The 27,621-nt window shown below is 36.1% G+C and overlaps 6 protein-coding genes across 6 annotated transcripts; 2 read left to right on the forward strand and 4 right to left on the reverse strand.

Annotated features, from left to right (window-relative positions):
- The first annotated feature begins 1,519 nt into the window (after positions 1 to 1,519).
- Positions 1,520 to 4,092, forward strand: LOC110697123 (uncharacterized protein ycf20-like). Its single transcript, XM_021874468.1, has 2 exons — positions 1,520 to 1,866; positions 3,478 to 4,092. Exon 2 carries the CDS (start codon positions 3,501 to 3,503, stop codon positions 3,966 to 3,968), a length of 468 nt encoding a protein of 155 aa, XP_021730160.1. The 5' UTR covers positions 1,520 to 1,866; positions 3,478 to 3,500; the 3' UTR covers positions 3,969 to 4,092.
- Positions 4,093 to 4,487: 395 nt separating this feature from the next.
- LOC110697358 (blue copper protein-like) lies at positions 4,488 to 5,666 on the reverse strand. Its single transcript, XM_021874741.1, has 2 exons — positions 5,504 to 5,666; positions 4,488 to 4,891 (listed from the first exon to the last, which is right to left on the reverse strand). Exons 1-2 carry the CDS (start codon positions 5,664 to 5,666, stop codon positions 4,488 to 4,490), a joined length of 567 nt encoding a protein of 188 aa, XP_021730433.1.
- Positions 4,857 to 8,824, reverse strand: LOC110697122 (pentatricopeptide repeat-containing protein At2g33680-like). Its single transcript, XM_021874467.1, has 4 exons — positions 8,453 to 8,824; positions 6,152 to 8,337; positions 5,504 to 5,604; positions 4,857 to 4,891 (listed from the first exon to the last, which is right to left on the reverse strand). Exon 2 carries the CDS (start codon positions 8,308 to 8,310, stop codon positions 6,190 to 6,192), a length of 2,121 nt encoding a protein of 706 aa, XP_021730159.1. The 5' UTR covers positions 8,311 to 8,337; positions 8,453 to 8,824; the 3' UTR covers positions 4,857 to 4,891; positions 5,504 to 5,604; positions 6,152 to 6,189.
- Positions 8,825 to 9,666: 842 nt separating this feature from the next.
- On the forward strand, positions 9,667 to 17,042 carry LOC110697124 (zinc finger CCCH domain-containing protein 48-like). The gene is made up of 9 exons (XM_021874469.1): positions 9,667 to 10,388; positions 10,962 to 11,054; positions 12,529 to 12,618; positions 12,723 to 12,824; positions 13,615 to 13,761; positions 13,872 to 13,991; positions 14,128 to 14,187; positions 16,057 to 16,154; positions 16,423 to 17,042. Exons 1-9 carry the CDS (start codon positions 9,909 to 9,911, stop codon positions 16,562 to 16,564), a joined length of 1,332 nt encoding a protein of 443 aa, XP_021730161.1. The 5' UTR covers positions 9,667 to 9,908; the 3' UTR covers positions 16,565 to 17,042.
- Positions 17,043 to 17,231: 189 nt separating this feature from the next.
- On the reverse strand, positions 17,232 to 20,493 carry LOC110697125 (sorbitol dehydrogenase-like). Its single transcript, XM_021874470.1, has 6 exons — positions 20,085 to 20,493; positions 19,912 to 19,979; positions 19,368 to 19,604; positions 18,516 to 18,806; positions 17,714 to 17,901; positions 17,232 to 17,617 (listed from the first exon to the last, which is right to left on the reverse strand). Exons 1-6 carry the CDS (start codon positions 20,188 to 20,190, stop codon positions 17,425 to 17,427), a joined length of 1,083 nt encoding a protein of 360 aa, XP_021730162.1. The 5' UTR covers positions 20,191 to 20,493; the 3' UTR covers positions 17,232 to 17,424.
- Positions 20,494 to 23,068: 2,575 nt separating this feature from the next.
- Positions 23,069 to 26,710, reverse strand: LOC110697126 (pentatricopeptide repeat-containing protein At2g29760, chloroplastic-like). Its single transcript, XM_021874471.1, has one exon. The coding sequence runs from the start codon at positions 26,344 to 26,346 to the stop codon at positions 24,532 to 24,534; it is 1,815 nt and encodes a 604-aa protein (XP_021730163.1). The 5' UTR covers positions 26,347 to 26,710; the 3' UTR covers positions 23,069 to 24,531.
- Between the last annotated feature and the right edge of the window lie 911 nt (positions 26,711 to 27,621).

Here is a 27,621-nt window from a genome sequence, read left to right on the forward strand (position 1 = left end):
AATTGGGATAGACTCTCACAAATGGAGAGAACAAAACAAATCAAATAACAAATAAGCGAATTAAATCAAAGAAAATGGGTCGAAAATAGTCAAATTTTCGAAGAAATTAGACTATTTTCGACCTAAACAGCCAATAAAATTAAAACCCTAAAGAGAGAGGGGAGAGAAGAGAAAGACGCTAAGAGAGAAGAGCTACGGATTATGTTGAATTTCCATTTGCATTAAAGTATAACGTAAATAGTTAAGTAAGACAAACATTGATGATGTCAAAAGAAAAAGAAAAAAAAAAGAAGACAAACATTATCTTCATAAAAGTGGTTAAAAATGTTAGTTGAAAGTTGGATCCATATTAATTGAGAATTTAATTTAGTAAGTTAGTTTAGCTCAATTTAAGGGTCAATAAAATTCAATTTAATTGAGTTCATGTTAACGAGTTCCTAACAAAAAAAAAAAAAAAAAAAAGGATAACTGAATTTATTTCAAAGTTAATAAATTCAAATATTTAAAGTTTCGTATAGCTTAAGCGAAATCATTTAGATATATTTGACTTGAGAATTATTACGCTTGGCGTGTGTATCTTTCTTGTAATAAAGACCTCAAAGTAGTTTAAATCAATAATAAATCAATCCCAATATATAATAGGTATACTCTGTGATATTCTTTGTATTTAAAAAATAATTAATTTACAAAGGCGAGAAACTCATGAGTCTTAGTCAATCTTCAAGTTTAGATTTGTCTAAATATCATATTTCATATTTTTCACAAAATGTTATCAATTTAGAGATAGTTTTTTTTTTTTTTTTTTTTTTTTTTTTTTTTTTTTTTTTTTGTGTGTGTGTGTGTTAGAGAGCCCAAGGGCAGGTGATGAGAATCGATCCCAAAATCTCTTGGAATCGGGAAGAGAGCTCTAACCACTTGAGCTGTCCATCACTCTTAGAGATAGATTTATCATTGCTGTTTATAATACACATTTTTTTCTTCATATATAATGTCAATATTCATTTTGGAACTAAGGCTTTGATGTTGTTGTATATATATTGCTAGTATCATCAAATATTTGTTGTTAAAACCTACGTTACATAGACTCAGATACCCATGTCCGACACGGGTACATGTCCAATTGTCCGACTCAAGTAATTTGTGAAGAAGTAATATAATTTGAACTAAAAGTGATGTGTCCATGTGTTATACCATGTGTGAGTGTCGAGGGTTTGACATAGGTATATAAGGTGAAATAAGAGTTCATTATTACTCCCTCTGTCCCATAATATTTGACACAGTTACCATTTTCGCCCGTCCCAAAATACTTGACACGTTGCTCAATATGGAATGAGACCACTAATAAAAAAATATTTTCATATACTCTCTTTGGGACCATAAACTCCAAAATCTAATTAAATCCTATATTTTCTCTCTCCTTATTACCCCCACTTCCCCCACTTTTTATTTTCTTACCATATAAAAATACAAAATAAAATTCTTTATATAGCAAACAAATATTTTAAATGGATCCACTTATAATTTTCTTAAACTACGTGTCTATCCTAATGTCTCAAGTATTATGAGACGAAAGGAGTAAGATTTTAGAATGACACACCCGACAAAGGAACTCAAAATTGAGAAAATTGTCCATCATTTCTCCATGACAATAGTCCACCTGACTCTATGAGTAGGATTGAGTACATGATAGTGACTTCACCAAACCGGAAAAAAAAAAAAAAAAAAAAAAAAAGAAAAGGGAGAAAGAAAAGAATCCAAAAAGTTTGGAATGAATGTAGCTTAGACAATCTTTATCAATTTCAAACACACACAGTTGACTCATATCTCTGCTGTTAGTTCTCTCTCGACCTATCTGCTTCTGCCAAGGTTAGTTTATTTGTCATTTTGTTGACTAAATTTGTGATTTTTAAGGTTAATTATGTTATTCTAACTATGTAATGTTCTACTTTTGTCGATTGTTTTGCTCAATTTGATTTCGTGTTTTAATCATTCAATTTGATGATTGCATGATTATGTTGTTGCTGGGTTGGATTTAGGGGCTGATTAATGACTTATTGTGGTCTAATTTGGCCAGTTTTGAATACATTTTTGGGGTTAGGGTTTCCATTACTTTTTGTTGTGGATGCATCAAAGCAATTTTGAATTAGCAAATTGTTCTTTAGGATAATTGACTGATTGATTAGTTTTAGCCTTTAGGGCTTTCATTTCATTTTTTTGTAGTGTAATTAGCTCGATTTTTGTAGTTAAAGGAAAACCCTTGATCGTATTGGGCTTGTTGTAATTGGTGGTGTGGGAATCAGCATAAGCTTCTATGTTCTGAATTTTTGAGACTCGATTTTGATAAAATTATCTGAAATATGAGAGGTGAGTGTTAGATTTAGCACCTGAGTCAGCCTCAAATGTATTCCGTTGAGTGCAAGATTGGCAATGGCAAGGCTGAGCAATGGGGAATCATGATGGAATTTCGATGGCATTGTTTGATATTATGGCTCATTGGTAATTTGGTATACCTAGAGGGCATTTTGGAATGAAAACAATTGAGATTGGCTCAAAACGTCTAATTCCGGAAGTTGGCTGAGAGTCCCTTGACAAATGGCAAGGTCAGGGTTCTTAGCTTGGTTGCACCCCTGGTATAGTGAACAGAAGAGAGCAGAGAGCAGATAAAGAAATTGTTTTTGGGATTAATTATCTTCCCTTGTAATATAGTTTTATAAGTCCAATTGTCCATTACTAGGAATGCTTGCTCTCTTGATCAACAGTGATACCTATTTAGCTTTCCTTACGATTCGTTGCTGTCTTCTGGAAGAGTAATTAATTACTGAAAGCATTTTGGTGGTGAGACATTGAAGCTTGACAGTGTTTGGGAAATGGAAGCAATGTTCTGCTGTTGTGCATTACAATATGTTATTCTCTTGCTTCTTTCATCTTTTGCAGGTTTAGTCGTCAATGGGGTAGAAGCTAATTGCATGCTATGTTGCATATATAGTGTTAGAGATGGTGTGGTGTGGCTGTTTTCTTTTCCAAAGTAATCGACTTTTTTTAGCTTTTTTAGCAACCATCCTATCCCAGGATCTGGAAAATAAATGGGGGCAAAAGGAGAGGAAGGAAATCGAGAAATGTATACATAGGTTGAGCGGGAGCACTTCTGGTACTCTGCTAGGATTTGCTCAGATATTATTCCCTCGGGATTTTTGCCGATTCTTTAGTATTCAAATTATGTGTAAAGCATACATAATAAGCTTTAGCGTCGCTTGGCTTGATACATCATCATCATCCTGTGCAAGTTTTAATACTGCATTTGCTTATCTTTATTCAAGGAAGTGAAACATATATTTTTAGCATCATGTAGCCAATACTTGTAATTGCAAGAGGAATTGGTTGTGTTCTTTGTAGCATGCCTAAAGTAACAATGCTAAGAATAGGAACATTCTGGGTGCTGTGGCATTTAGTTCTGACATAAAATACCTTTTTCTGCAGGGTAACATTTTTTCATTTCCTCCATGGCGGTTGCGGTGGGTATGAGCCCCATTGGGCTCCTTAATTATGGCTTAAGTCTCAATAAAAAGATCTCATATGGAAGATTTGACTCCCTTGTTTCAAAGTCACCAGTCCGATTTCGTCCTATCCGAGCTGTGCAAGATAATGTGGGCCCTCGAAGGCTGGTAGACATCATTCGTACTGTACCAGACATTTCAAGAAACTATTTCAAGAGACCTTCTCGAAGAGCACTCTTTGGGGGAATTGCCTTATTAGGTGGGTTTTATGTGGCACAAACAATTTCTTTGTCCTTTGGAGCTTTAGGGGTCAATGATGTTATTGCTGCTGTATTGTGTGTGCTCCTCACTGAATATGCAACCAAATTCTATTATAGTCGATCAAAGGTAACATTTCCAATTGCTCTTCTCAACAATTTTAAGATGGGATTTACGTATGGTCTATTTATTGATGCTTTCAAACTAGCTAGTTGATCTGGGACTCAACGATAAGGGTACTGTATCGTTCTTGTACATCTAATTATCAATTCCGTCATAGATACAATACAGAGATCCTGTAACAATGCAATTTTGACAATATGATTGATGTTGATTCTTCAAAACCATCCATTTATCCTACTACCCTACTAGCTTTTGCGATGCAGGCAGTTGAGCAATACAGTGGTTCTGTATGTTGTATGCCTGCTAAAATTGTGTTATATATGCTGTCATTTTTATCATCTTCCCTTAAATTTTGGGGTCGTGGCATTGTTGTTGAAGTCACAACTCACAAGGCATTGTTCTAGTCTGGTAGTTGCAACAGAAAGGCCATGCTTGGTCTTCCAAGTAAAAGAAATTTTAACAAAATTGTAGCTTGTATATATGTAAATACAGTGTATATTTCTTTTACAATAATAGCTTATGTTTCTAGCACAAAGAATGTATACAAAAGTAACAATACTCTTCAACTCATGTATTATGTATAAATGGTCAAATATATAACCTGAAATAATCTCAAATAATACCCACACTCAGAATTGAGAAGCCCAGAAAACCAAGCAAAGATAGGAAGAAAGGATCGCCAATTCTGACAAACTCAGCTGAGGAAGTTAGAACAGGGTGATTGCTCTTGGAAGTTTTGGGGAGTAAACCCACGGAATTTGGTGCTAGAGCTGCTTCAGGTGCCCCTGCTGTTGAAGCAGTTGACACAGCAGTTGAGTTAGGTTCAACATGTACGTGAAGCTTCATCCCTCCTAGACAGTAAAGTCGGTTGCAGCAAGCAAAGTACCTGTCTCCTGGTTTTGTTAAAGGGAAGGTTGTGTTTCCTGAGGTACTTCTAAGCAAAGCATTATTGGTGTCGCATCTAACGAACTCTTGTTTTGTCAGCTCACATACTGATGATGATGAGAATTGAAATGCTGCAAATACGATAAGAAAATAAGAATACTGGTACAAACTAGCCTGATAAATCTATGCATCAGCTATACAGCTGGCAATCTGTTCTATCTACAGAGTAAATATATTGTCATGAGTTATAAATAGTTTTGAATGATCCTTAGACTGCAACTTATTTAAGCGAGGTCATATTTTTTTTAGTTTGTCATAGTTATGAACTACGGAGTATCCCTCATAGTATAAATACGTAGTAATTAAATCTTTAACACACCAATTTCATTTACGAGTATGTTGTAATTATATATATACTGTACTGTTTTGGAGAAAATTTAAATTTTATCTGGAATTATAAGTCAAGGGTCCATTAAAGAACAAAATGGGAAAGTACAAAGTGTAACTTAACTAAGAAATTGTCTAATTATTTTGTGATGACCTTAGGTAGAAATGTGGTCTATAATCTAGAAACGCAGGAGTAGTTGTATAAGATGGCAACAAAAAAAACAAAAAAAATAAGCTGAGTTTGGAGCCAAATCTCTAAATATTTATACGATATGGCACTTTCATCTATTCATGCAAGTTCAAATTACGAGACCAGCACCCAAGAAAATAGGGAAATTAAGGGGAAAGAGCCTTACCAAGAACATCTCCAACAACGAATCTCTTGCCCGTCACCCATGAATCAAGATCAGTACTGATATCCCAACCAGAGGTATCACCGACCATGTACATGGTGGCTCTGCATGCAACAATAAGGCAAATCAGTGCACCGATAAACCCAAGCAAACGAAAGTTCCCCATAGTGAATAAACCTGAAGTTGATGTGCAAATCATCTCTTTCATGCGGCAATAAAGCATATTTATATAAAGTGTTTGTTAGTAATTAGATTACCAAACTCATCATATGGCCCATTTAAGTCTTAGACCATATAATTAATTAAGATAAGTATTTTATATAAGTTGGCCATCTGATATAACCAACCCCCCTGAGTCTTACATTTGATGGCCAACTATTAACAGAACCTACTAACGACAAACTCTATAGTAACTGAAGCCAAGCAATATGCTAGAAACAATAGACATTCTTAGAAACCTAGAGAAAATAAGTTGATTTGGAATTTTGGACAAACTAAATTGGGAAATTCAAGCTTGGAACCTCCAAAGCCTACATTCTCTTGTAATGTGAAGACACTGGGCAAAAGACCAAACACATTGAATAACTGCACTTAAAATATAGATGTCAAAAATCTCACGATATCAAAGTTTAAATGGAAATAGGTTAGTACCAGAGATCAAGTCTGAATTCAACCCGATCTTCCCATAGTTAAATTGAGGTCGTCAAAAATGGATCATAAGCAGGTCGGTAACCTTCATCAATCATTTGTTTAGTTAAAATTCTTAACCAGCTACATATATCTGCTATCTCAGGATGCTTCTGATCTCCAACAACAAACACATGAACAAGACTCTTCAGTTCAATCCAACTACACCCAGGCTCCTTGCCCACCCTTCTAAGCTTCATAAGCCTCATGACTCGTCCCACGTCATCTGATCTTCCTAGTGCAGTATAAATTCTCGACAATAAGACATAAGCTGATGATTCTTGTGAGCCTAGCTCCATTAGTTTCTCCCCTGCATAGGCTCCTAACTCATAATGACCGTGATTTCGACATGCACTTAATAATATTCGCCACAAACACATCCCATGATCCAAAGTTGCTGATTCAATGAATTCCTTGGCTTCAGTTAGCCTCCCAGCACGGCTATACACATCAACCATGCATGCATAATGCTCTAATCCCAGTTGTAGGCCATATTCACTGGAAAGCATCTTGAAGTATCCCCAGGCTCTTTCAACCAATCCCATATGGCTACAAGCAGAAAGAATATTAACAAAAGTAACATTATCCGGCTTTACACCTTCTAATCTCATCTCCTCGAATAGCTCTAAAGCTTTGTCACTGCACCCATTCTGAGCAAGACCAGATATCATAGCGTTCCACGAAACTATATCTCTTGTGGTCATCCTCCAAAATATCATGTTGCCTTCGCCAATGCACCCACACTTAGCATACATGGATGAAAGAGAACTTCCAATAGTCATCTCTCCAGCAAGTCCATACTTTATGGCACGGGCATGGACTTGTTTTCCTTGCTCCAAAGCAGCAAGGCTGGAACAGCCTTTCAATACACTAGCAATTGTTAGGTCATTAGGTAAAATTCCCTCCGCTTCCATCCTTCCATACAAACTCAATGCTTCTTCATTATCTCCATGCTGTATATAACCTCCTATCATTGACGTCCACAAAACAACATCTGGCTCCTGCAAACAATCAAAACCTTTCCTAGCATCAGCAATGCTACCGCATTTCGCATACATATCTACCAGTGCAGTAATAATATAAATTTGATCCTCAAATCCCATTTTAACTGAATAAGAGTGGATTTGCCTTCCTTCCTCAATGGCACCATTGTCACAACACGCATTAATCACCCCAACGAAAGTATATTCACTAGGCCTAACCCCAGAATAATGCATTTTGGAAAACAACTCCAGAGCTTTCTTAGAGTGTCCACTCTGCGCAAAGCCAGTAACCATCGCAGACCACATAATAGGACTCTTATCAGTAGACAACGCAAACATCTGGAGAGCATAGTCCGCACTCCCACATTTCAAGTACATAGTAACAAGAGCATTCCTAACTTCCACAGTCCGTATCACCCCAACCTTAACAGCAAAGCAATGAACCTCCCTTCCAACATCAACCAACTCTGGAATAGCCAATGCACTAAGCACGCTAGTCAAGAAAAAGGGACTCCCTCGCTCCTCTTCATCCTTCACTATCAATTTAAAAACCCCCACAGCCTCTCCAGCCATACCACTCGCAGAATACCCAGATATCATAGTCGCCCATGACACAGAGTTCCTCTCAGGCATTTCATCAAACATCTGGCGTGCATCATCCATAAAACCCGATTTACAATACATGTTAAGGATCGCGCTTCCAACAACCACATCTCCACCATAATCCGTTTTAATCACCAAGGAATGCACCTGTTTTCCAGCCCAGATATCACCTAAATTTGACACTGCACTAAAAATCCCAGCAAAAGAATAACCATTGGGGAGACAATTCTCAGCCCGCATTCGACGAAACAAATCAAAAACATAGAAAGATGAATTATTGCCACCAAATTGGGCATGGGCATTAATAATTGAGCTCCAAGAAACATCATCTTTACTGGGAATTTCCTCAAAAGCAAGCTTAGCATTGGGTAATTGGCCACATTTTGCATACAAATTAACAATGCTATTAGCTAAGTATACATTGGAAAAAGAATTTGATTTGATGATTTTTGCATGAATCAATTTACCCTTTTGAAGGTTTTGTTCTTGGGTGAGCTTTACAACCTCCTTGAAAATAGCTCGATGGGCTGCACTCATCAATTCTGTTATAGTTTGGCAGTTATCCTGGAAATTGCAACTATAGGTTAAATAATTTTGCAATTCAATTTTAGTATAATCTATAGTTTCATCAATATAATTAGAAGTAAAATAAGGAATTTGAAAAAAAATTAGAGAGAACCTTGGCGCCAGTAGAAGTTTGATGAATGAGCAGGAGACTCAATTTAGCTCCTGGTGTAGAGTATAGAGATAAAGGAGGTTATTTCTTTCTTTCAAAATTTCGTTAAAGAGTATGCATCCTTGGCCCTAATATGCACACTCTCCCTATAAAATACTCGAAGCCGTAGAATAGTGTTTAGATCAGCGGGTAAGAGACTTATTCTAACTTAAGTAAGATTTAGGCTTTGAGATTTGAGAATGTCCTAATATTTGTTGGGAAAGCTTTTTTCCTAATTGAGATTTAACTCGACTGAATTCGGATTAGTTGGAGTTTAGTAGGCTTTGAATAACCAAGTTTTAGAAAAAAAAAAATGTGAATAAGAAACATATGAGTAATATTACTTAAAGCTAATTCTCCTCGGTGCATGATATATAGATGCTCCGCCAGGATATAACATTCACAATATTAAAGTTGCTTGCTACATGCTAACATACATGAATTATTGGTAGAAATTTTCATTTATTAAGTTGTACTCCAATTTGTGAGAAGGGTAGCTATTGAAACCTTTTATTGGTCACAATATTTCTTTAACACACCAAAGGAGGAAAATTGTATATTCACTCATTTTCTTGACTAACAATGTTCAAATGACTTCCTTTTATCTGGCTTGACAACATTAAAATATCTTAATTGCCTTGTCTGACAGTAATGACCTAATATCGATGAGTTTCGTGAAGAATGATATGGTAGTGGAGAGAGTTAAAGGGGAGGAAGAGAAGACGTGGTTTTGTGTGTTTAGGAGTCAAAGCGGATGATAACTTTTAGCTTTTGAAGTAGTGTTTGTCAAACGCTATAAATTTCCCTTTGAATTAGCAACATTCAAATTTTGTCGAATACATTCACTAAACAATTACTTTAACTGCCGAACACCTTAATTATACAATTAATTTGACAACTACATCTATCAACTACTTTGTTTACATCTATAATATCCTGTATAATTAATCTTACTACTACGCAACTACTTTGAAGTACAATATAAAGTAGCCATAACCAATTTGTCAAATACACCCTTAGTATCTCATCCGAGTGATGACCGAGTCGGATCTTCCATAGTAAGCCCTTTCCATTTTTGATCCCTACCCAAAAAAAAAAAAATAAAAAAAAAAATAATGTATTTTTGCAAATAAATTTATCCTCGTGCGGGTAGATGGCGCAGTTACAACTAAGAAACTAACCAAAAAATATTTAGTGATTTACCCTCCAAAATCAAAACCCAAATCTTCTTCTTCCACCGCCGTGTTTCTTTCTCTCTCATCCGACCTCCGCCTTCCCCACCTCCACAACCACCCACCAAAAAAAAAAACAAAAACCAAAACCCCTTTTTTCTTTTACTAATCCAAGAACCCTAATTCCTCTCTCCTCCCAATTTCCCCAATTTAATCAATTCCCCTAATTCAATTTTTTTTCCCCAATAATGGATTTTGATTCAAACGGCGGCAATAAACGAGTATTCCATCGACTCGGAAACAAACAATCGCAACCCCATCAACAACAAAATCAAAAAGTTTGTTTTCACTGGCAAGCTGGAAGATGCACGAGAACCCCGTGTGCTTTTCTTCATCGAGAACTTCCTCTTCCTCCTCCTCCTACTCACCCTTCTTCTTCTTCATCTTCTTCTTCGTCTTTTAATGGCCCTGCTAAGAGGGCTTATGGTGGTTTGGGCGGTGGTGGTCCCAGAAATGACGGCTTTTCGAGCCGTAAAAACCCTAGTTTTAATAATACTTGGGGTAGACCTGGTGGTACTAGTGGTGGGGTTCCTCCGAAGAAGATGGAAAGAGTTTGTAATTACTGGGTTCAAGGGAAATGTAGTTATGGTGATGGTTGTAAATTCTTGCATTCTTGGTCGATTGGTGGTTCCTTTTCACTTTTGACTACTCTTGAGGGTCATCAGAAGGTATTGTGATTTGTTTTTGTTTATGTTTTTAATTTGATTTTGTTAAAATTAGAGATTCAATTTGATGTTTTTGTTATGGATATTATGTTTCGTGATGCAATCTTTACTATTCAATCTGATCAAACTGTAGTTGAGATTTGTGTATTTTGTGTATTTTACATGATCATGATAAAATACACATAGTAACTAATGCTGCTTGAATTTGATGGGTTCGGCTTATCGGGATTTTGGAGCTGTGTTTGATGGGTTTAATTGATGTTTGGGGAGTAATTTTGTGTATCTAATGCAATCTTCACTATTCAATCTGATCAAACTGTAGTTGAGATTTGTGTATTTTACATGATCATGATAATTTACACATAGTAACTAATGCTGCTTGAATTTGATGGGTTCAGTTTTCGGGTTTTTGATGCTGTGTTTGATGGGTTGAAAAATTAAATTGATGTTTGGGGAGTAATTTTGTTGTTTTGTTTAGTGTTTCTATGTTTTGATTGATGCTAAAATTGGAAATATCCTCCTCTCCTAGGGAGACTTGATTTACAGTGCGTTTGAATTGATGTGTTTTCGGGTCAGGTTGTAACTGGGATCACTTTGCCATCAGGGGATAAGCTTTACACAGGCAGTAAAGACGAGCATGTCAGGATTTGGGATTGTGCATCAGGACAGGTTTGTTCTTTTTTATTCGAATATGCTCATAAACTTTTGTTTTGGTGATTAGCAGATTTCTGTTCTTTATTGTATGGTTGATGTATTCATGCTATTTGGACTATTCAGTATTCACCCCATACCTAAATTTTTGATTTTTATATTTTGGACTACAGAGTACGACGCGGTTTGTTTGGAAATTTGTTGAATTAGTGTCCACTTAACTATCACTTTTTGCATCATATTATTTGTCACTGTAAATATCAATGCAGTGAATGCACTTTTTTACGGTTTGGCTTAAAATACCAATATGATGCTACTTGTTCCTATTTTAATTGTAAACTCTTATATTCTTAAATCTTTGATCATATCCTTAAAATAAACTTATTTTTAGGATGGAGATAGTAGACTAAAATCATTCAGCTATACCTGAAATCAGCCAAATGCTATCATACTTTGCTTACCTTTTTGCATTTTTTTTTGGCGAAATAAAAGTGGTCAGTATGCACAATATTTTATTCCCTTACCCCGAACATATACTCTATATTGGGCTTATGCATTTTGTTAGCTTATTGCCTTGTTGGTTTGTTAGCAATAGCCTCCCCGATCATCTGGGTTGAATTCCTTTGCTTTGCTAGTTATCTTTGGAGAATACTCTTTATGGCGTGTAATTAGATATGGGTGTGTCCTTCACATAGACAAGATTGGTTACATATTCAATTTGTGGGGCATAAGTACATGTGGCTTCTACATGTAAAAGATCTTTACATGCTGGAGAACCTGATAAGGTAATAAAATTGTCTGGAGTATCGAATGAATCATATGACTTGTGGATTAAGGTGAATGTAAGAGCTTGTAGAATCGATTGCACTTGACCAACTTTAACATGAATGTGTATGATATTTGGAGTTTTGGCATTATAAATAGTAGTCTGGGAAAGTTGTTAAATGTAGCATCCTGTAAGGCCCCATTCACTTTACCTTATTTTTGCTGAACTGAAATTAATTTTGCTGAACTGAAATTAATTTTATTGAACTGAAATTATTTTTATTGAACTGAAATTATTTTTGTTGAACTGAAATTATTTTTGTTGAAATGAAATTATTTTTGATGAATTGAAATTAATTTTACTGATTTTCTATTATATTTTTTCTTTAAGTTTAATGATTTTTACTGAAATGAACTTATTTTTACTGAACTGAACTTATTTTTACTGAATATTATTTTTGTAAGGGGAAGTGAATAGGGCCTAACTATGGAACTTACTGTCGAATTTGCTTGTTTCTAGATGGATTAGTACTAGATTAATTGGAAAGTGTGCAACTTTGACATATCTGATGTGTCATCGTGTTCGCTTCTCTTCCTTTTTCCCAATTTTATGAGCAGTTAACAAGTCTTAGGTCATGAGTTTTTCACTTTTTCTTATTTTCTTTACCAAAAAAATTATACACTCCTTTATGGGAACTTACTCGTGCATTGTTTCCTGTTTTTATAGTGTGTCAGTGCAGTTCATTTGGGCGGAGAAATTGGCTGTATGATCAGTGAAGGGCCCTGGGTTTTTATAGGGTTGCCAAATATGGTAAAGGTGAGGTGGGATGCAAGATTTTCTGTGAGATTATTATATAAAGTTAACACCCACTTTTTATGATAAGCTAATGTGTGAAGGTTCTTGATTCTTCATAAATGCAGGCATTGAACATTGAGACTGTCACTGATATGAGTCTCAGTGGACCTGTTGGTCAGGTTTATTCTCTGATGGTGGGGAATGATATGCTGTTTGCTGGCATACAGGTGATTGGTTTTTCTGTTCAGTCTGAATTAGTGTTTTGATGATTTTGGTAGTACATATTTGTTTCTAGTGTTGGCTCACCATGAAAAAGAAAAGAACAGAGGCTTATTGGTTAAGTTGCTGAAAGCATTCTTTAACTTTGAGCATCACGTCTATTTAATACATATACAAGGCCTAAATTCGATTCTGGATTTAGTGAGTTGCTTGAATGTTTGAGCTAAAGCTAATATTGTTTTCATTATTGCAGTAGATGTTTTTCAGTTTTGATGACTCCCTTTGTCCTTTAATGATAGGACTCATCTACTTTGGATTGTCTCAAATTACTTCTTTTTATATTTAGTTTGTATTCTTACAATTTATCCATATAACTTTTTCTTAAGTGATAGTTTTTAGGAAAGAAAATGCAAAAACTTATCTCAATTCCTGTAAAAAGACCTTCAGTCATTTTTTTTTTTGATGGGGAAAAATGATCTTCAATCTCCTAAAATAAGGGAGTAAAAATAACAGTGGGACTGTGGAAGTATACCAATGGCCTGGTTGCTCCACTCTTAGATGTGTATTTGGGACGTCTAAATGTCCAATGAAGGCAGCGATCCATATATTATATTTAATCCTTTTTCTCTCTATATCTACTTATGTTTTTTACTCTCCTTTTAATACTACTTTTAATCTCTGTGTCAAACCAAAGTCTGAAGATTTAACGTAGGAATGTTTCTTTCTGATGAAACTTTTGAGATGCTTATATATCTGTATTTAAGTTTATTCATAGCTAGGTGTCTTTTTTTCTTGTAGGATGGGAATATATTGGCTTGGAAATTCAACCCGGCTACTAACTGCTTTGAACCAGCTGCATCCCTTACGGGGCATACAAGTGCTGTTGTTACTATGTTTTCTGGAGCTAATAGACTCTATTCTGGTTCAATGGATAATTCTATAAGGGTAAGCTGTTTCATGATATTGATATCAGCGTTTATTGATGCTTTACTTTGCCTTTCCGAGGTATTGTTACTTATAGTCTCCAGTTTTGCTCTTAATATTGCCTTCTACAGGTCTGGAATCTTGAGACATTGCAATGCATACAGATTTTGACAGAGCACACTTCAGTTGTTATGTCTGTTCTTTGTTGGGAGCAGTTTCTATTATCAGCTTCACTGGACAACACTATAAAGGTTGTTACTTGTATGCTGAGTTGAGAAATTTGGCCAATAAATGGAATTTGTATGGCTTTTTTGGCTTTGTTTTGGCCACCGTTTTCATGACTTCTGTTTTTCTTAACCCATCTGCAACTTGATTGTTTTTGTGCAGGTCTGGACTGCTACTCCGAGCGGAAACTTGGAAGTGACATATACTCATACTGAAGAGCATGTATGTTTAAAAAATTTGCTTGTCATTTCAAGCATTTCTTTGCTTGCTATTTTAAGCTACATTTCTTTTGTTCACTAAGTTCAGATTAGTGATTTTAAGCTGCATCTCTTTGCTTTGCTCTAAGGATTATCCATTTGGTCCGAAGTTTCTGTTTAGTTTTGTAAGGCATAACCTCAGTACCTCACAATGTGGACTGAGTTGCAATGAAGCTGTATCATACTTGAGGTGCAAAAATTAGCCATTATACCTATGAGACTATTTTACTAAATAATTTCTGCTAAGAAACCCTATTCGATTGATCCGACAATTTCTTTCTTTAATCAACTAAGTTATATCCCATGAAGTAGTTAAGGAAAAGGTGAACCTGGGGATTGAATTTTGGTTATGTGGGTTAGATTGTTGCACTTAGGTGTGGACCTCATCCCATGAGACGTTGAGGTAGTGCTTCTTGCAAAACATTCCTGGTTAAGGTACTACCTGGATTAATGTGAATTGTGTTTTACTGTGTCTGACATGTTGGTATAAATAAATAGGCTTGCTCTCTAATCAATCTAATCTGCTTCTCATTATTGCCGGTCAGCAGAAAATTCATGCGCATTTGACATGTATTTATCTCTCTTTTGTTTGGGGGGGGGGGGGGTGGATATCCTTTCATCTTTCCCTTGCTAAATTTGTACATTTGTGAAAATCATTTTCTCATTTACTTGCTAGTCTCATTTCTTTTCTTCTTTGAATGCCAAAATGAAATACTTATCTTAGTTTATGCCAAGGCTATTTAGAAGTTGAAGCCCAAGTTACTTTTTCTAGCTTAGGTAGTCAGCAAGAGAAAGACCGGATAGTAACTCGAGTGCATTGTTGCTAACTTGTGATTGCCAGGGGTGTACGTGTATATATGCTTGCTCTGTATCCCAGTTTTTGATCACAATCCTCTCACATCATGTTATCATTTTGTAAAAATGGTGCATTCTCTTCAAAATCAATGAAGTCTGCTTATCACCTCTAGTTTTGCCTTTGAGGGTTTTTTTTTATTTTTATTTTTTATTTTTTATTTTTTATCAAATAAAGGATATGAGATCATCTTTGGCTGTGGTGTTGCTTTGATTTAGCCGAGATTTGATCAGCCAGGGATGTTATTACTTTTTGGTAGCTTGGTAGAAGAGGTAGTTTTGGATTGAAGACTTGAGAATGCAGTTCCGTTGGTGATGTGGTAATAGTATAGTACTTAAGGTGGTAAATAACCAGTGGTTATCAAAGATCAAAGCTTCTCATCTGTTTTTTTCCTATTTGATGGTTGACTATAGCTGGAGTACAATTCTTTGCAGTATACAGCTTTTCTTTTGTTCAACCGATTTTTTTAAAGCTGTTTAGTAGTATTTGATTTTTATGGAGTCGGAACTAGGAAAAGATTTTAAGGGGAATGAAATTGGTTATTCGCATTTGTGTTTTTGGTATCGAGTGCAGTTAAAATGACTGAATCAGGTGTACATTTTATAGTTTATTGTAATCATTTTATGTGGAATTTGTTTCTCATTTCTTGTGGGCATGAATCAAGCCAACCCCCTATGCACAATAGAGCCAAATTGTCTAACTCCAAGTCCCACCAAGTCAAACAATTAATTCTGGTGTGCAAAGCAAACATTTGCAGGTAGGATTAAACTTTTTAATTCACTCTTTCACCATCTCACTCTAGCTTACAACAGAATTTATTATTGCCTACTTCCCTGGTGCTGGGGTGATTGTTCTGTTGCTTGTTTAGGAGATTACCCTTAATTGGTTCTAGGAATTCACTGGTTTTTAACTCCTTCCATAATCTTCCTTCTTTGATGAAGTTACCAATTGAGTTTTGATTTGTGGTTGTTTAATATGCAGGGTATTCTCACTCTTTGCGGGATGTTTGATGCAGAAGCGAAGCCAGTCTTACTGTGTTCCACCAATGACAATTTTGTCCACATATATGACTTGCCATCGTAAGTTCTTATCCTAGTTCAGGAAATCCAGGTCATTCTACCACAATACCTGCATTTCTGTTAGAGTTGGTCATAGGTTGGGTCTCACTCCAAATTTAAGTTGGCTCATTTTGGCCCAATGTCTGCCCTGAAAGCTGGGTAAATTTGGCTTGTGGTATATACATTATGGAAATGAATATATATAATGCTTGTGTCCGGTTGTGACGTTGTGGGTGGTGTGTTTAATGATTATGCATTTTATAGATAATTATCTATTGTTCTCCTTTAGGTTTATGGAGAGGGGCAAGATTATTTCAAAGCAAGAGATTCGAGCTATTCAAGCAGGTCCTAGCGGATTATTCTTTACCGGTGACGGAAATGGTCAAGTCAGGGTTTGGAACTGGTTAGCAGAACCAAAGACAGCTATGTAACCCTATTTATTTTTTATGGCAGTTCAGCCTTCAAGTTTTCTCTCTATTTTTTTGTTTCCTATGGTCTTCATTGTCGAGGAATTGTGAGAAGATAATCCTGGCTGATGTTCCTTGTAATTGGACACAAACTCGGCACCTTTTGAAGTTGTCTTCTACAATGATAAGGACTACTCTTTTGGTTGAGCAAATTGTTACTACACTCCACAGCAGCTTTTCTGTGATTTATTATGTATTTATAGCAAATTAGGGAACGAGGTCGTGTAACACTTGTGTATGTAACCATTAAGTGATTTTGCTAGTGTATGTAGCCCTTTTTGCAGTAATATTTTATTTCGGTTAACTCTGAGGAAGAGGAATACCTAAAGCTTCATTTTCTTTGATTCTTAGTTATATGTTAATGAAGACCTTGTATCACCCCAAAAAGAAGCGTAATAATTGACAAATTGAAGTGTACATTTTGCACTTAGTTTCCCTTTTCTTTATGCTTTTTACCAAGTTTTGTTCTAAAGTTGGGGCTAACTAGTCCTATGTATCAGTCCAACATCTTTCTTATACATGTGCATTCTATTTAAACTCTTACCTTATTTTACCCAGTAGTAGAAAGTAAAGCTATGAGTGTTGGATGTGATGCTCATAAGAAGGAAAAAAAAATGCAGACATGAGGAAGTTGAACAACACATTAAAAATTTATTATTTTAAATAAAATCCAATTTCATTGTTCACAAAGTACACTCGCATAAGAAAGCTATAAAGCAGCAATTAGTAATCTTTTACGCTTTTATTGTCTAAGTATCTCTGAACTCTGCTGTGTAAACTTAGCTTCGCAAACTTTTGGTAACCAATACTCATCGCACACTTCCTTATAAATTAAACATAACCTTAATCGCATCACCACCGCGGGCACTGGTCTCAAAAGCTTCTTCTACCTCTTTTTGTGAGAACCCGAACCTGTGAGTAATGAGAGGCTTCACATCGATTTTACCACTAGTAAGAAAGTCAATGCATAGAGGCCAAGTATTTTTGTAACGGAATACACCCACAACATCTACTTCCCTGTAATTAAGAATGGAACACATTATTAGAGTCTAAACATATAGTTAGGTGAATATCTATTTGCTTTGCATTTTTCCCCTATTAGAAAAACAATACCTCACAGCTGCAGCGGTGAGAGGAACATTCATCTCACCATGGCCCATCCCAATTAGGCACACTTTACCACCTTCACCTGTTGCACGAAGAGCAGTTGACAAGGTCTTGTTGAACCCTGCACAGTCCAAAGTCACATCTACGCTTCTCCCCATAGCTTTACGAATCTGCTCAACTTCTTCTGGTATGTCCTGTGGAAGGAAAGAATATTTGGGAGCATAATTAATGTATCAAAAATAATTAAATTTCCATCAGAAATTTATTATCACATAGTATACTCTTTTAGGATATCTACATTAAGTTGCCACCTTTGGTTACAATAAGTTGCTACCTTTGGTTATATATCATGTTTATAGTGGCTGAGGTAGTATATTACATGTGGGTTCAAATTAATTTAAATTAGTTCCTATTTAAATGTAATGATTTTATCTTTCTAAATCATTAAAAAAACATTTATAAACACATTTGAAATTGCTTAAAATTCATAAGAGACATTCATATATATATTGCGCATATGTTACACGTGTAATATTTGACACGTATAAGTATTGTAGTTTAAATTGAAAAATATTTTGAATTTGTATGTCTTTTTCAAATTAGATAATTATCTTTTAAATAATTGTAATTTAATTTTTTAAAAATTAATTAAGGTTTATTAACTCCTCTGCTTAAATAGACTTAAAAGTGTTATTATGGAGGGTTAAGACATCACTATCATGTATGGACTTAGTAGTTTGTGTGAATGAAGCCTATAAGTTTAAGGATCTCCAATGCTGAGAAATTTGTTTATAAAGAAGACGCAAACCTGCATATTGGTTGAAACCTTGACAGTTTCATCTGCACCAAGTTTCTTTGCAACAGATAAGCGGTATTCATCTACATCCACTATGACTATTCTTGGAGCTCCAAAAGCACGAGCTGCTAGCAATGTCACAAGCCCGATAGGTCCAGCTCCCATGATCAATGCCGTGGTCTCAGGACCAACATTGGCACGACGACAAGCATGGATACCAACACTTAGCGGCTCACACATAGCCCCTTCTTCCAAACTAACATTATCTGGGAGTTTGAAGCATAAATCAGCAGGATGTACCACCTGCCACAGGTCATAGAAACATGTTTTCATATTAACTTCAAATTTTTATTTTATTGCATATAACACTAACTGCAAAAGCATCAAGAATACCTATATAATTTCATTAGCTAACACCAAGTTTTAGGATGATTGTGTTAAGTGGGAAAGAAAAAGACAACACCCTATATCACAATGAGGAAGTCTCCAATTACCTCGCTCATTTTTCCTTCTTTATAAATATACATGAGTAAATAAGGAAAACAACATCATTTATTGATTAAAATTTAGCAATGAGCCTGTAGGATTACCAGGAATAAAATTCCAAAACATTCTTTGTGAAAAGAGTACAAAAAGATACTAAATAAACCACCATATATAGTCAACATAGAATCTATTACATCCATTCGAAAATTATATCACAAATCAACCTTAGCTTTTATATCAAGTTAATTACCTTATTTCCATCAGCTTTACATCGTTAAATCCAAGTACATACATATAAGGAATTTCAGTCATAAACCATTACTAAATGTAACTATTAATTCTGGATGGACGCACTAGAAGGTTTCAAAAAACCGTTACCTGATTTGCAAGAGAGCCATGAACAGGAGGAGTTGCAAAGAACTTCATCTCAGGGCACAGATTGTAGCGGCCGTCTTTGCAGACATTACAACGCCAACAACTGATCCCAGGCTCCAAAGCCACTCGATCGCCGGGCACCAATGTTTTAACATCACTTCCAACTTCTTCAATTATCCCAGCACATTCATGTCCAATTACCATAGGCTCTTTAACTATGAAATCAGCACATCTTAAAGTCTACAGAATCAAACAAGAAAACTGTTAATAAGCTTATTATTCACCCAATTCCTTAGTATCTGTTGTTTGATCATTTTTAGCATGCATGCTCATATAATTAATCAAGCATACTATAAGCTAAATTAAGTGGCAAAATCAATTCTTTTATCCACTAAATTAAATCTCCTAGTATCTGAATATCAGATGGCTTGATCATTAGCATGCATGTCCATTAACAACAGTCAAGCATAAATTAAGAAGAAAAATAAACCAATTCTTTTGAATTAAAATAGCAGAAAAAAAGCTGAAAAAGATGGGATTTTTTTACCTTGAGATAGTGAACATCACTTCCACAAATACCAACAGCCTTCATCTTGATTCTTACATCATATGGTCCTTCAGAAATTCACAAGAAAATATACAAATATTAGATTTTTTAACAGGAAAAAAAAAAAAAAAAAAAAAAAAAAAAAAAAGAAAGATAGAAGTAGAAGTATATACCAAGAGGAGGGAGCTGAAATGGTTGAATTTTGAGAGTATTAATCCCAGTTAACCAAGCAGCCATGTTCTGCTCTCCATCTTTTTCAGAGTTTCCTCCCTTACCCATTTTTCTCTCTCTATCTCTTTCTCTCTCTAACTAGGTTGTGTTTCTTGGTGAGTTTTCTCTTAACTGATTGAAGGGCTATTTAAAGTTAACAACTTTGAGCTGAGGTTGCACAACTTCAAGTTTTCAACTACAATTTTCAATATTTTATTTGTTTTCTGTTCTAACTAAGTCAATTATGTGGAGAAAGTAATTGGATTGTTGAAATCAAGCTCAATTTGGGTCAAGATTAAGTGATAGTATATCGGTTTGAGTGGTTCATATTTGTACTGTATCTATTACTATCTATGTTTTTTTTTTTTTTTTTTTTTTTTTTTTTTATTTTATTTTAAAGGGTTACACTTAGTTTAAGGCTTTGATATCACTCTAATTTTATTATATTTGGTTTTTTGTTAATGAAAGTCAATATTTATATAAAAAAAATACAAGTAATAAAAATTAGACAAATTTATTGGAATAAATCATGATTTTAAAATTCGACAATAAAATAGTGCAAACAATTTATTTTCTTCTTTATTTTAAAAAAACAAACAAACATGAAGTTTTCATATGTTTAGCAAACTGCATATTTTATGTTGCATCTCTCTCCTCTTAATGATCCTCATTCTTAACAGTTACATTTATTAAACTTTCTCTATTTTTTTGTTTTTTAAATAACTGCAAGTTTACATTTAGGCTTTCACCCTGCCAATGTACAACTTTAAACATTATCATTAACTATCACATAATGAAAATTTGACATTTTGAAAGTAAATCAAGACGATACCAAAATATAACACCACATGACTATATTTTTCCTTACTTAAAATCACAAATAATGGTCAAAGAGCATTATGTGAATATGTTAAAAATTAAATGTTGCATTTATATAAAAAACAAAAGAATTTTTTTCTCTTGTCTTAGATCCCTTATTTTCTCACATCTATCACTGCTAAAACAAGTCATTGCTTACCTCATGTCAATTTTTTTGTGATATATATTCCCATCTAAACTATTTACGACATCATTTTTTTATAAACAATACGAGTAATAATTTCTTGTTTTCAAAACTTCTAGAAAAATGAATGAAATTATAAATTCCCATTTTCTAAATAACGAATAGATAAGAGAACAAAAGTTCGAAATAACAAAGTAAAATTAACATTAATAAATCGAGCGACGTGTAATATTGTCATGCAATCCTAACTCAATACTATTGAAAGTACTAAATTATAAATTAACTAGTTTAGTTCCGGTGCGATGCACGGCTTTAAACAAACACATTGTGAGATTTGTTTATAATACGGAGAAAGAAAATTTTCTATTCCGTAAATTTTTTGTATATATGATAATTAATTTCTACTATAGCTTATTACTTGTAAAATATACAAAAAAATAATTAAAATAATCACAATGAACACTTTTGAACATTGAAATATTAACATACCTGTAAAAAAAACTCGATAGGGACAAAGGATAAAGCATATGAAAGGTTTATTGGATAAAAAACAAAGGTAAAAGTAAAAATAAAATAAAAACTAATGATGTCATCATAGCAAATTGGCAGGAAATTTTTTTATGTCAGGGTGACATGTGTACGATTTGGAGAAGGGATGATATCAACAACGTTTTGTTTTAGACCCTGTTTGGTAGTAGCGTTTGAGGTCGCGATTGACATTTTGACCAGTCAAAACACTACTAAAAAAAAACAGTGTTTGGCAAGGTAGCAGTTGAGGTAGCGTTTAGATAGCTTTTCTCAAATGTTAAAAATAGTAGCATTTAAGAGTAGCGGGTAGCGTTTGTTAATTTTGCTTACTTTTTTTAAAAAATTTATATATTTAAAAAAATATATTTTAGTATTGCAACTGCTACTTTTGCCAAACACTCATACTATCAACCGTTACTTTGACAACTAACCTCTACCCACTACTTATTGACAGCTACTCGCTACCCTAACAGCTACCCGCTACTTGACCGCTAAAAGCTATCCGCTACCGCTAGTTTTTCCAAACAGGGCCTAATATTAGTTAATAGATTAGTTATTTAACATCCTGAGATGCTCATAAACAAAATCCTAAAGAATGATAACTACCGTTAGAAAAGAACAAATTATTCAATTCGTTCATGCATACGAGACTAATCAATATACTATTAACCCTACTACTAGTATCTTTTAGGGTTTTTCTACATAGTAACCTCGTTTTTTTCACTTTTCTACGCTATGACCTAACATATATGACTTTCTACGTTGTAACCCTAAAGTACAAAAAGTCACTACATTGTGACCTCGCCGTTAAACTGTCGTTAGTTGCTTCCGTTAACTGTTACTATTTTCGTTAGTGGAGCTCAACCATCGTCCAGCCACCCCACTGCCACCCCCTCCGTTAGCCACCCCTCCCCCTCCATTTCCAGCGACCCCACCCCTTCCCTTTCCCCATCCCCACCACCACCCAAACCCAAACCCTAGAACCACCATCCCACCAGACCCGAACCCCAAAACCACCCCAACAGCCTCCCCCCTTCCCTCGTCCCGATTCCGACCACCCAACGCCGGCGCCGCTTAACCCCCTCCCCTAAACCACCAACACCCGAAAACCCAGCCAACCCCTCCCTCCCTTCCTCACGCGGCATCCCCCTTCCCTTGAAAACCCTTTCCCGTCTCGATCCCAGCCCCCTCCCCGTCTCCCGTCCCTTAACACGCCACCAAATCTCTCCCGACATCGATTCTAGTTGTGTTGACCTCCCTAACCAGTTTCATGGGGTCTGGTTTGGTGGGCTTTTGATTTTTCGAAGGGGGTTTTGGGGTTGGCTGTCTGGTTTGGTGGCGGTGGTTCCAAGGTCTGATTTGGTGGCTGTGGTTCCAAGGTCTGATTTGGTGGCAGTGGTTCCTGGGTTGGCTGGGGTCTGGTTTGGTGGCAATGGTGATTCTGGGGTCTGGGTTTAGCTACAGCGCCGGTACCGGAGGAGGAGAAGAGGAAGGGGGTCTGGCCGGCGACTGGCGGATTCCTGGGACAATGGAGTTCGGCGGCCGAATTTTGGGAGGTCGGGGTCATGTTGGTGGTGGTCGCGATTGATCTGCTCTGGTGGTTATGGACGGAAGAAGGGAAAGGGGAAAGGGAAATGAAAAAGAAAAAAAAAGTTTAATTTTTGGGTTTTAACGGAAGCAACTAATGGCAGTTTAACGGCAAGGTCACAATATATTGACTTTTCGTACTTTAGGGTTACAACGTAGACATATATGTTAGGTCACAGCGTAGAAAAGTGAAAACAACGAGGTTACCATGTAGAAAAACCCTATCTTTTATTAATATGTACTACCACCTCACGAACATCTTACTTCGTTATTAAACAAGAAAAAGACAAAAAAAAAACATCAGTTGGGTGTTGGATCGTGTAAATTTGGTTTTGCAATTCACATATTGGGTAATCAATCGGTTACAGGGTGACTCGAATTTACTGGATAACCGTGTTTTCTGTTGGTGTAGTACCTAGGTCATAAATATAATGTTCCAGTTTTTACGATACATAAATTTTTGCTTTGATAATATCGATTTCCAAAATTGTTGTTTATCCTGAGGCTCTATTTCCTGCTGACTTTGTCGAATCAAATTGTGACCCTCATCTTCCACCAACTGCCCAAATTTTACACAATTGGCAGCTCAACACCAGCATTTAATCTCCTCAGGAACTCTGATCTCTTCCAAAAGTTCTAAATCTATACAAGTTCTCAAATGCATTGAATGCAAAAATCATCCAATGCATGAAAGCAATTTGCCAAGCTACAATTTCCACATTGTCTTTGTTTTTTTTTTTATTTAGTTCAAATTTTTTGTAACTAACTTTCAAAATTTCAGGGACCTTATCCTTTATACAGTCACCTCCAAGAAGGAAAGACTAGTCTTGTTTTCTGGCCCACCAAAATTGAATGAATAACCTCCCTTCTCCCACAAGTGTAACATCTCTATACATATTGAGCATCAGCTCCTAAACTAGGGAAGTAGCACCGACACAAATTATTACATGCACTAGAGAGTACCTAGAATGACGCTTCCACCAGTGCATGATGAATCTGGTGACCATATGCTGACTCATATGTATCACTGGGCTGGAGCATTGATGTGAGTCATGTGACTATGTGAGTAATCCTAGCCTCCCGGGTGATGCATGAAATGTTTGGCCCAGGAAGCGACCAAACACCAAAAACTCTAACTTATTTTTATACAGCTTCAGGCTGATGGCTTTAACCCAATATCTATTTTGATCATTGAGACACTTGAATGTACTGCAGAAGACAACGGTATGCCCAAATTGAAGGCTATAACATCAAATTTTGCTCCTGGACAAAGGGGCATAAACACCATGAATTTACCTAGTCACTTCTACAGAACTCCAGGCTGATGGCTTTTGCACGCGGTTCTCCTCCATCAAGTCTCTATACTTCATAGCAGCATCCCACCTTTTTGCGCCTGCATAAGCATCCGATAAAAGTACATAATTTCCACTATTACCAGCATCTGATTCAAGAAGCTTACTTGAAACAATCTCAGCTAAGGCAACATTTTTATGTAGCTTGCAGGCACTCAGCAAGATTCTCCATAATACTACATCAGGAGGTGTTGTCATCTTGAGTATGAAATTATATGCTCTCTCTAATTCACCAGAACGACTCAAGAGATCAACCACACAACCATTATGTTTCATTTGTGGGACAATTCCATAGATTCTGTACATACTTTCGAAAATTTTCACCCCCTTGTCTACCAATCCAGCATGCGAACAAGCTAGCAATATGCCGACAAAGGTTCCATTAGTTGGCCTAACATTTTTGCCTAACATCTCCTCAAATAGCTGAACAGCAGAATCAGCAAAACCATTTACTGCAAGCCCTGCTATAACTGCAGTCCATGATACAGGATCCTTCTCACTCATACCATGAAAAACTTGTAATGCCTTTGTTACATCCCCACATTTACTGTACAAATCAATTAAAGAGTTACCAACATAAATGTCTACTCTGATGTTATGCTCAATGATGAATTTATGAATTTCCTTGCCCATGGCATACATTCCTAGATGAGCACAAGCAGAAAGCACACTCGATATTGTAATTTCGTCGGGTTTAATCTTATTCGACATCATTTCCTGATAAAGTTTAACAGCATCAGAAAATTTGCCTGCTTGTGAGTACCCTGTAATCATTGATGTCCAAGAAATCACATCCCTCTTTGGCATTTCATGGAAGAGCTTCCTTGCCATAACCAAATTTCCGATTTTTGCATAACCTATCATCAAAGAATTCCAAGAGACACCATTTCTTTCACTCATCTGCTCAAACACTCCTTGGGCCGAGTCCATCATCCGACGCTTTCCGTACATATCAATCAAAGTATTCCCCAAATAAACATCTATATCAACACCACTTCTCACAATGTAATCGATCATTGAATCAGCAATATTCCACTCACACAACACATTACAGGCCATGATAACTTTCACCATTGTCACAGCATCAGCCCTCACACTCGCCACCTGCATCGAATCGAAAACACCCAGAACTTCTGTATACTTATTGCATTGACTATACCCACAAATCAACGAGTTCCAAGTGACCAAATCTCTCTCAGTCATTTCATCAAACACCTTCTGTGCAAAACCCATTTCCCCACATGATCCATACATATGTATCAAAGCATTTGACAAAAACAAATATGATTCAAACCCAAGTTTTAATCCATGAACATGAATCTTTTTACCCTGCAAAACATCTGAAACACGACCACATGCCTTAAGAACAAATATAAAAGTCAAATTATTCCCAGTTAACCCATATTTTCTCAAATCATTATACATATAAATTGCTTTAATTGGATCATCACTTTTGGATAATCCCTTTATCAAATGATTCCATATTAACAATGGGGGTCGTTGAATTTGATCAAATACAATCTGGGCTTTGTGTAATGTGGTTGAGGAGAGAGAGTATGAGCGGAAAACCAGAGAAATTGAATCTGGGTCTTTGTGTTTTTGGGTTCTGATCAAATGACCATGAAGCTCTTTAATGGCGTCGATTGAGGTTGAATATCTGGGTAATTCTTGTGATTTGGTGATCGAAGTGAAGGTGCTAAATTGGCGTGAAAAGGGTCTAATGAATTGCATGGAAGATCTGGATTGAAGAATCATGATAATTGAGGTGAAAATGGGGATGATAGTTGAAGTATGAAACTTAGATTTTTGAATTTAGCGAAATTTGATATTTTGAGTAGTTCTTGATCTTAACTCTTAAGAAGCGTTAATTTCCCGCCAAAAAAATCCAATTCATTGACATACAATTGTGGAAAGATTGGAAACAAACAATTGTAAAATTGAAGTAATTTACGAAGTATATGTTGCCAAAGATGAAGGGAATATGTTGCCAAAGATGAAAATACCAATCAAATAATAGCCAATATGCTTATGTTCCACAGACTCACAATGCCGTGTTTACATTCAATTACATTCAAACACATTTTTTATCCGCTATTTCACCAAATGCCACTGAGCAGTTTCAAAATTTATCAAATGCCATCGATGTTTTCAAAATTCACCAAATGCCACCAAGTTTTAAAAAAATTCACCGAGTGCCATTAATGACGGACGGTCGTTAGTTGACCCCACCACTTGCCACGTGTCACCTTCTGATTGATCCGTTTTTTAAAAAATAAATAAAAAAAAAAACTGAACCCTAATCCTTAACCACCAGCCCGGCCGCCGGCGGTTCCCGAACCCAGCCACCCACCACCTACGAAATCTTGTGAAACCAAACACCAACAATAATCCACAATCTAAAGCCAGTGGATTTTGCTTGTACGGTTTTGCGTTTTCGTGGTGGATTTCGCTGGTGGTGGAGGTTTCGAGATTTCGCTGGTGGTTTCGCATTGTGGTGCTGGTGGTCGGGGTTTCGGGATTTCACTGGTGGATTTCGGAGTTTCTAGTGGCTGTCGGTTCTGGTGGTCGGGGTTTCAGAGTTTCGCTGGTGGAGTTTCTGGAGGTAATCGTTTCTGGTGGTGGTGGATTTGCGGGGTTTTTGGTGGTGGTCGGGGTTTCGGGATTTCGCTAGTGGAGTTTGTGGTGGTGGTCGTGGTCAGGATTTTGGAGTTTCTGATGGTGGAGTTTCTAGTAAAACGCCATTGAAGCCCACGCATTAAAGCTTGAGGAACATCATTTCTTCACCAAATTTTATTAAATTTGTACCAAAATGTTCACAATTCAACATACAATCATTTCGAGCAACAATTTTGTGAATTGCTTCACCAAACAATAAACCCCAATTCAATTTTTTTAGGGTTTGCAAATGGTGGTGGGTTGAGGGGGCGGCTGGGGTGGCTGATTATGGATTATTGTTGGTGTTTGGTTTCACAAGATTTCGTAGGTGGCGGGTGGCTGGGTTCAGGGACCGCCGGCGGTTGGGGTTCCGAG

Source organism: Chenopodium quinoa, unplaced genomic scaffold (genome assembly GCF_001683475.1).
Source record: "Chenopodium quinoa cultivar QQ74 unplaced genomic scaffold, ASM168347v1, whole genome shotgun sequence".
Classification (NCBI taxonomy): Eukaryota; Viridiplantae; Streptophyta; class Magnoliopsida; order Caryophyllales; family Amaranthaceae; genus Chenopodium; species Chenopodium quinoa.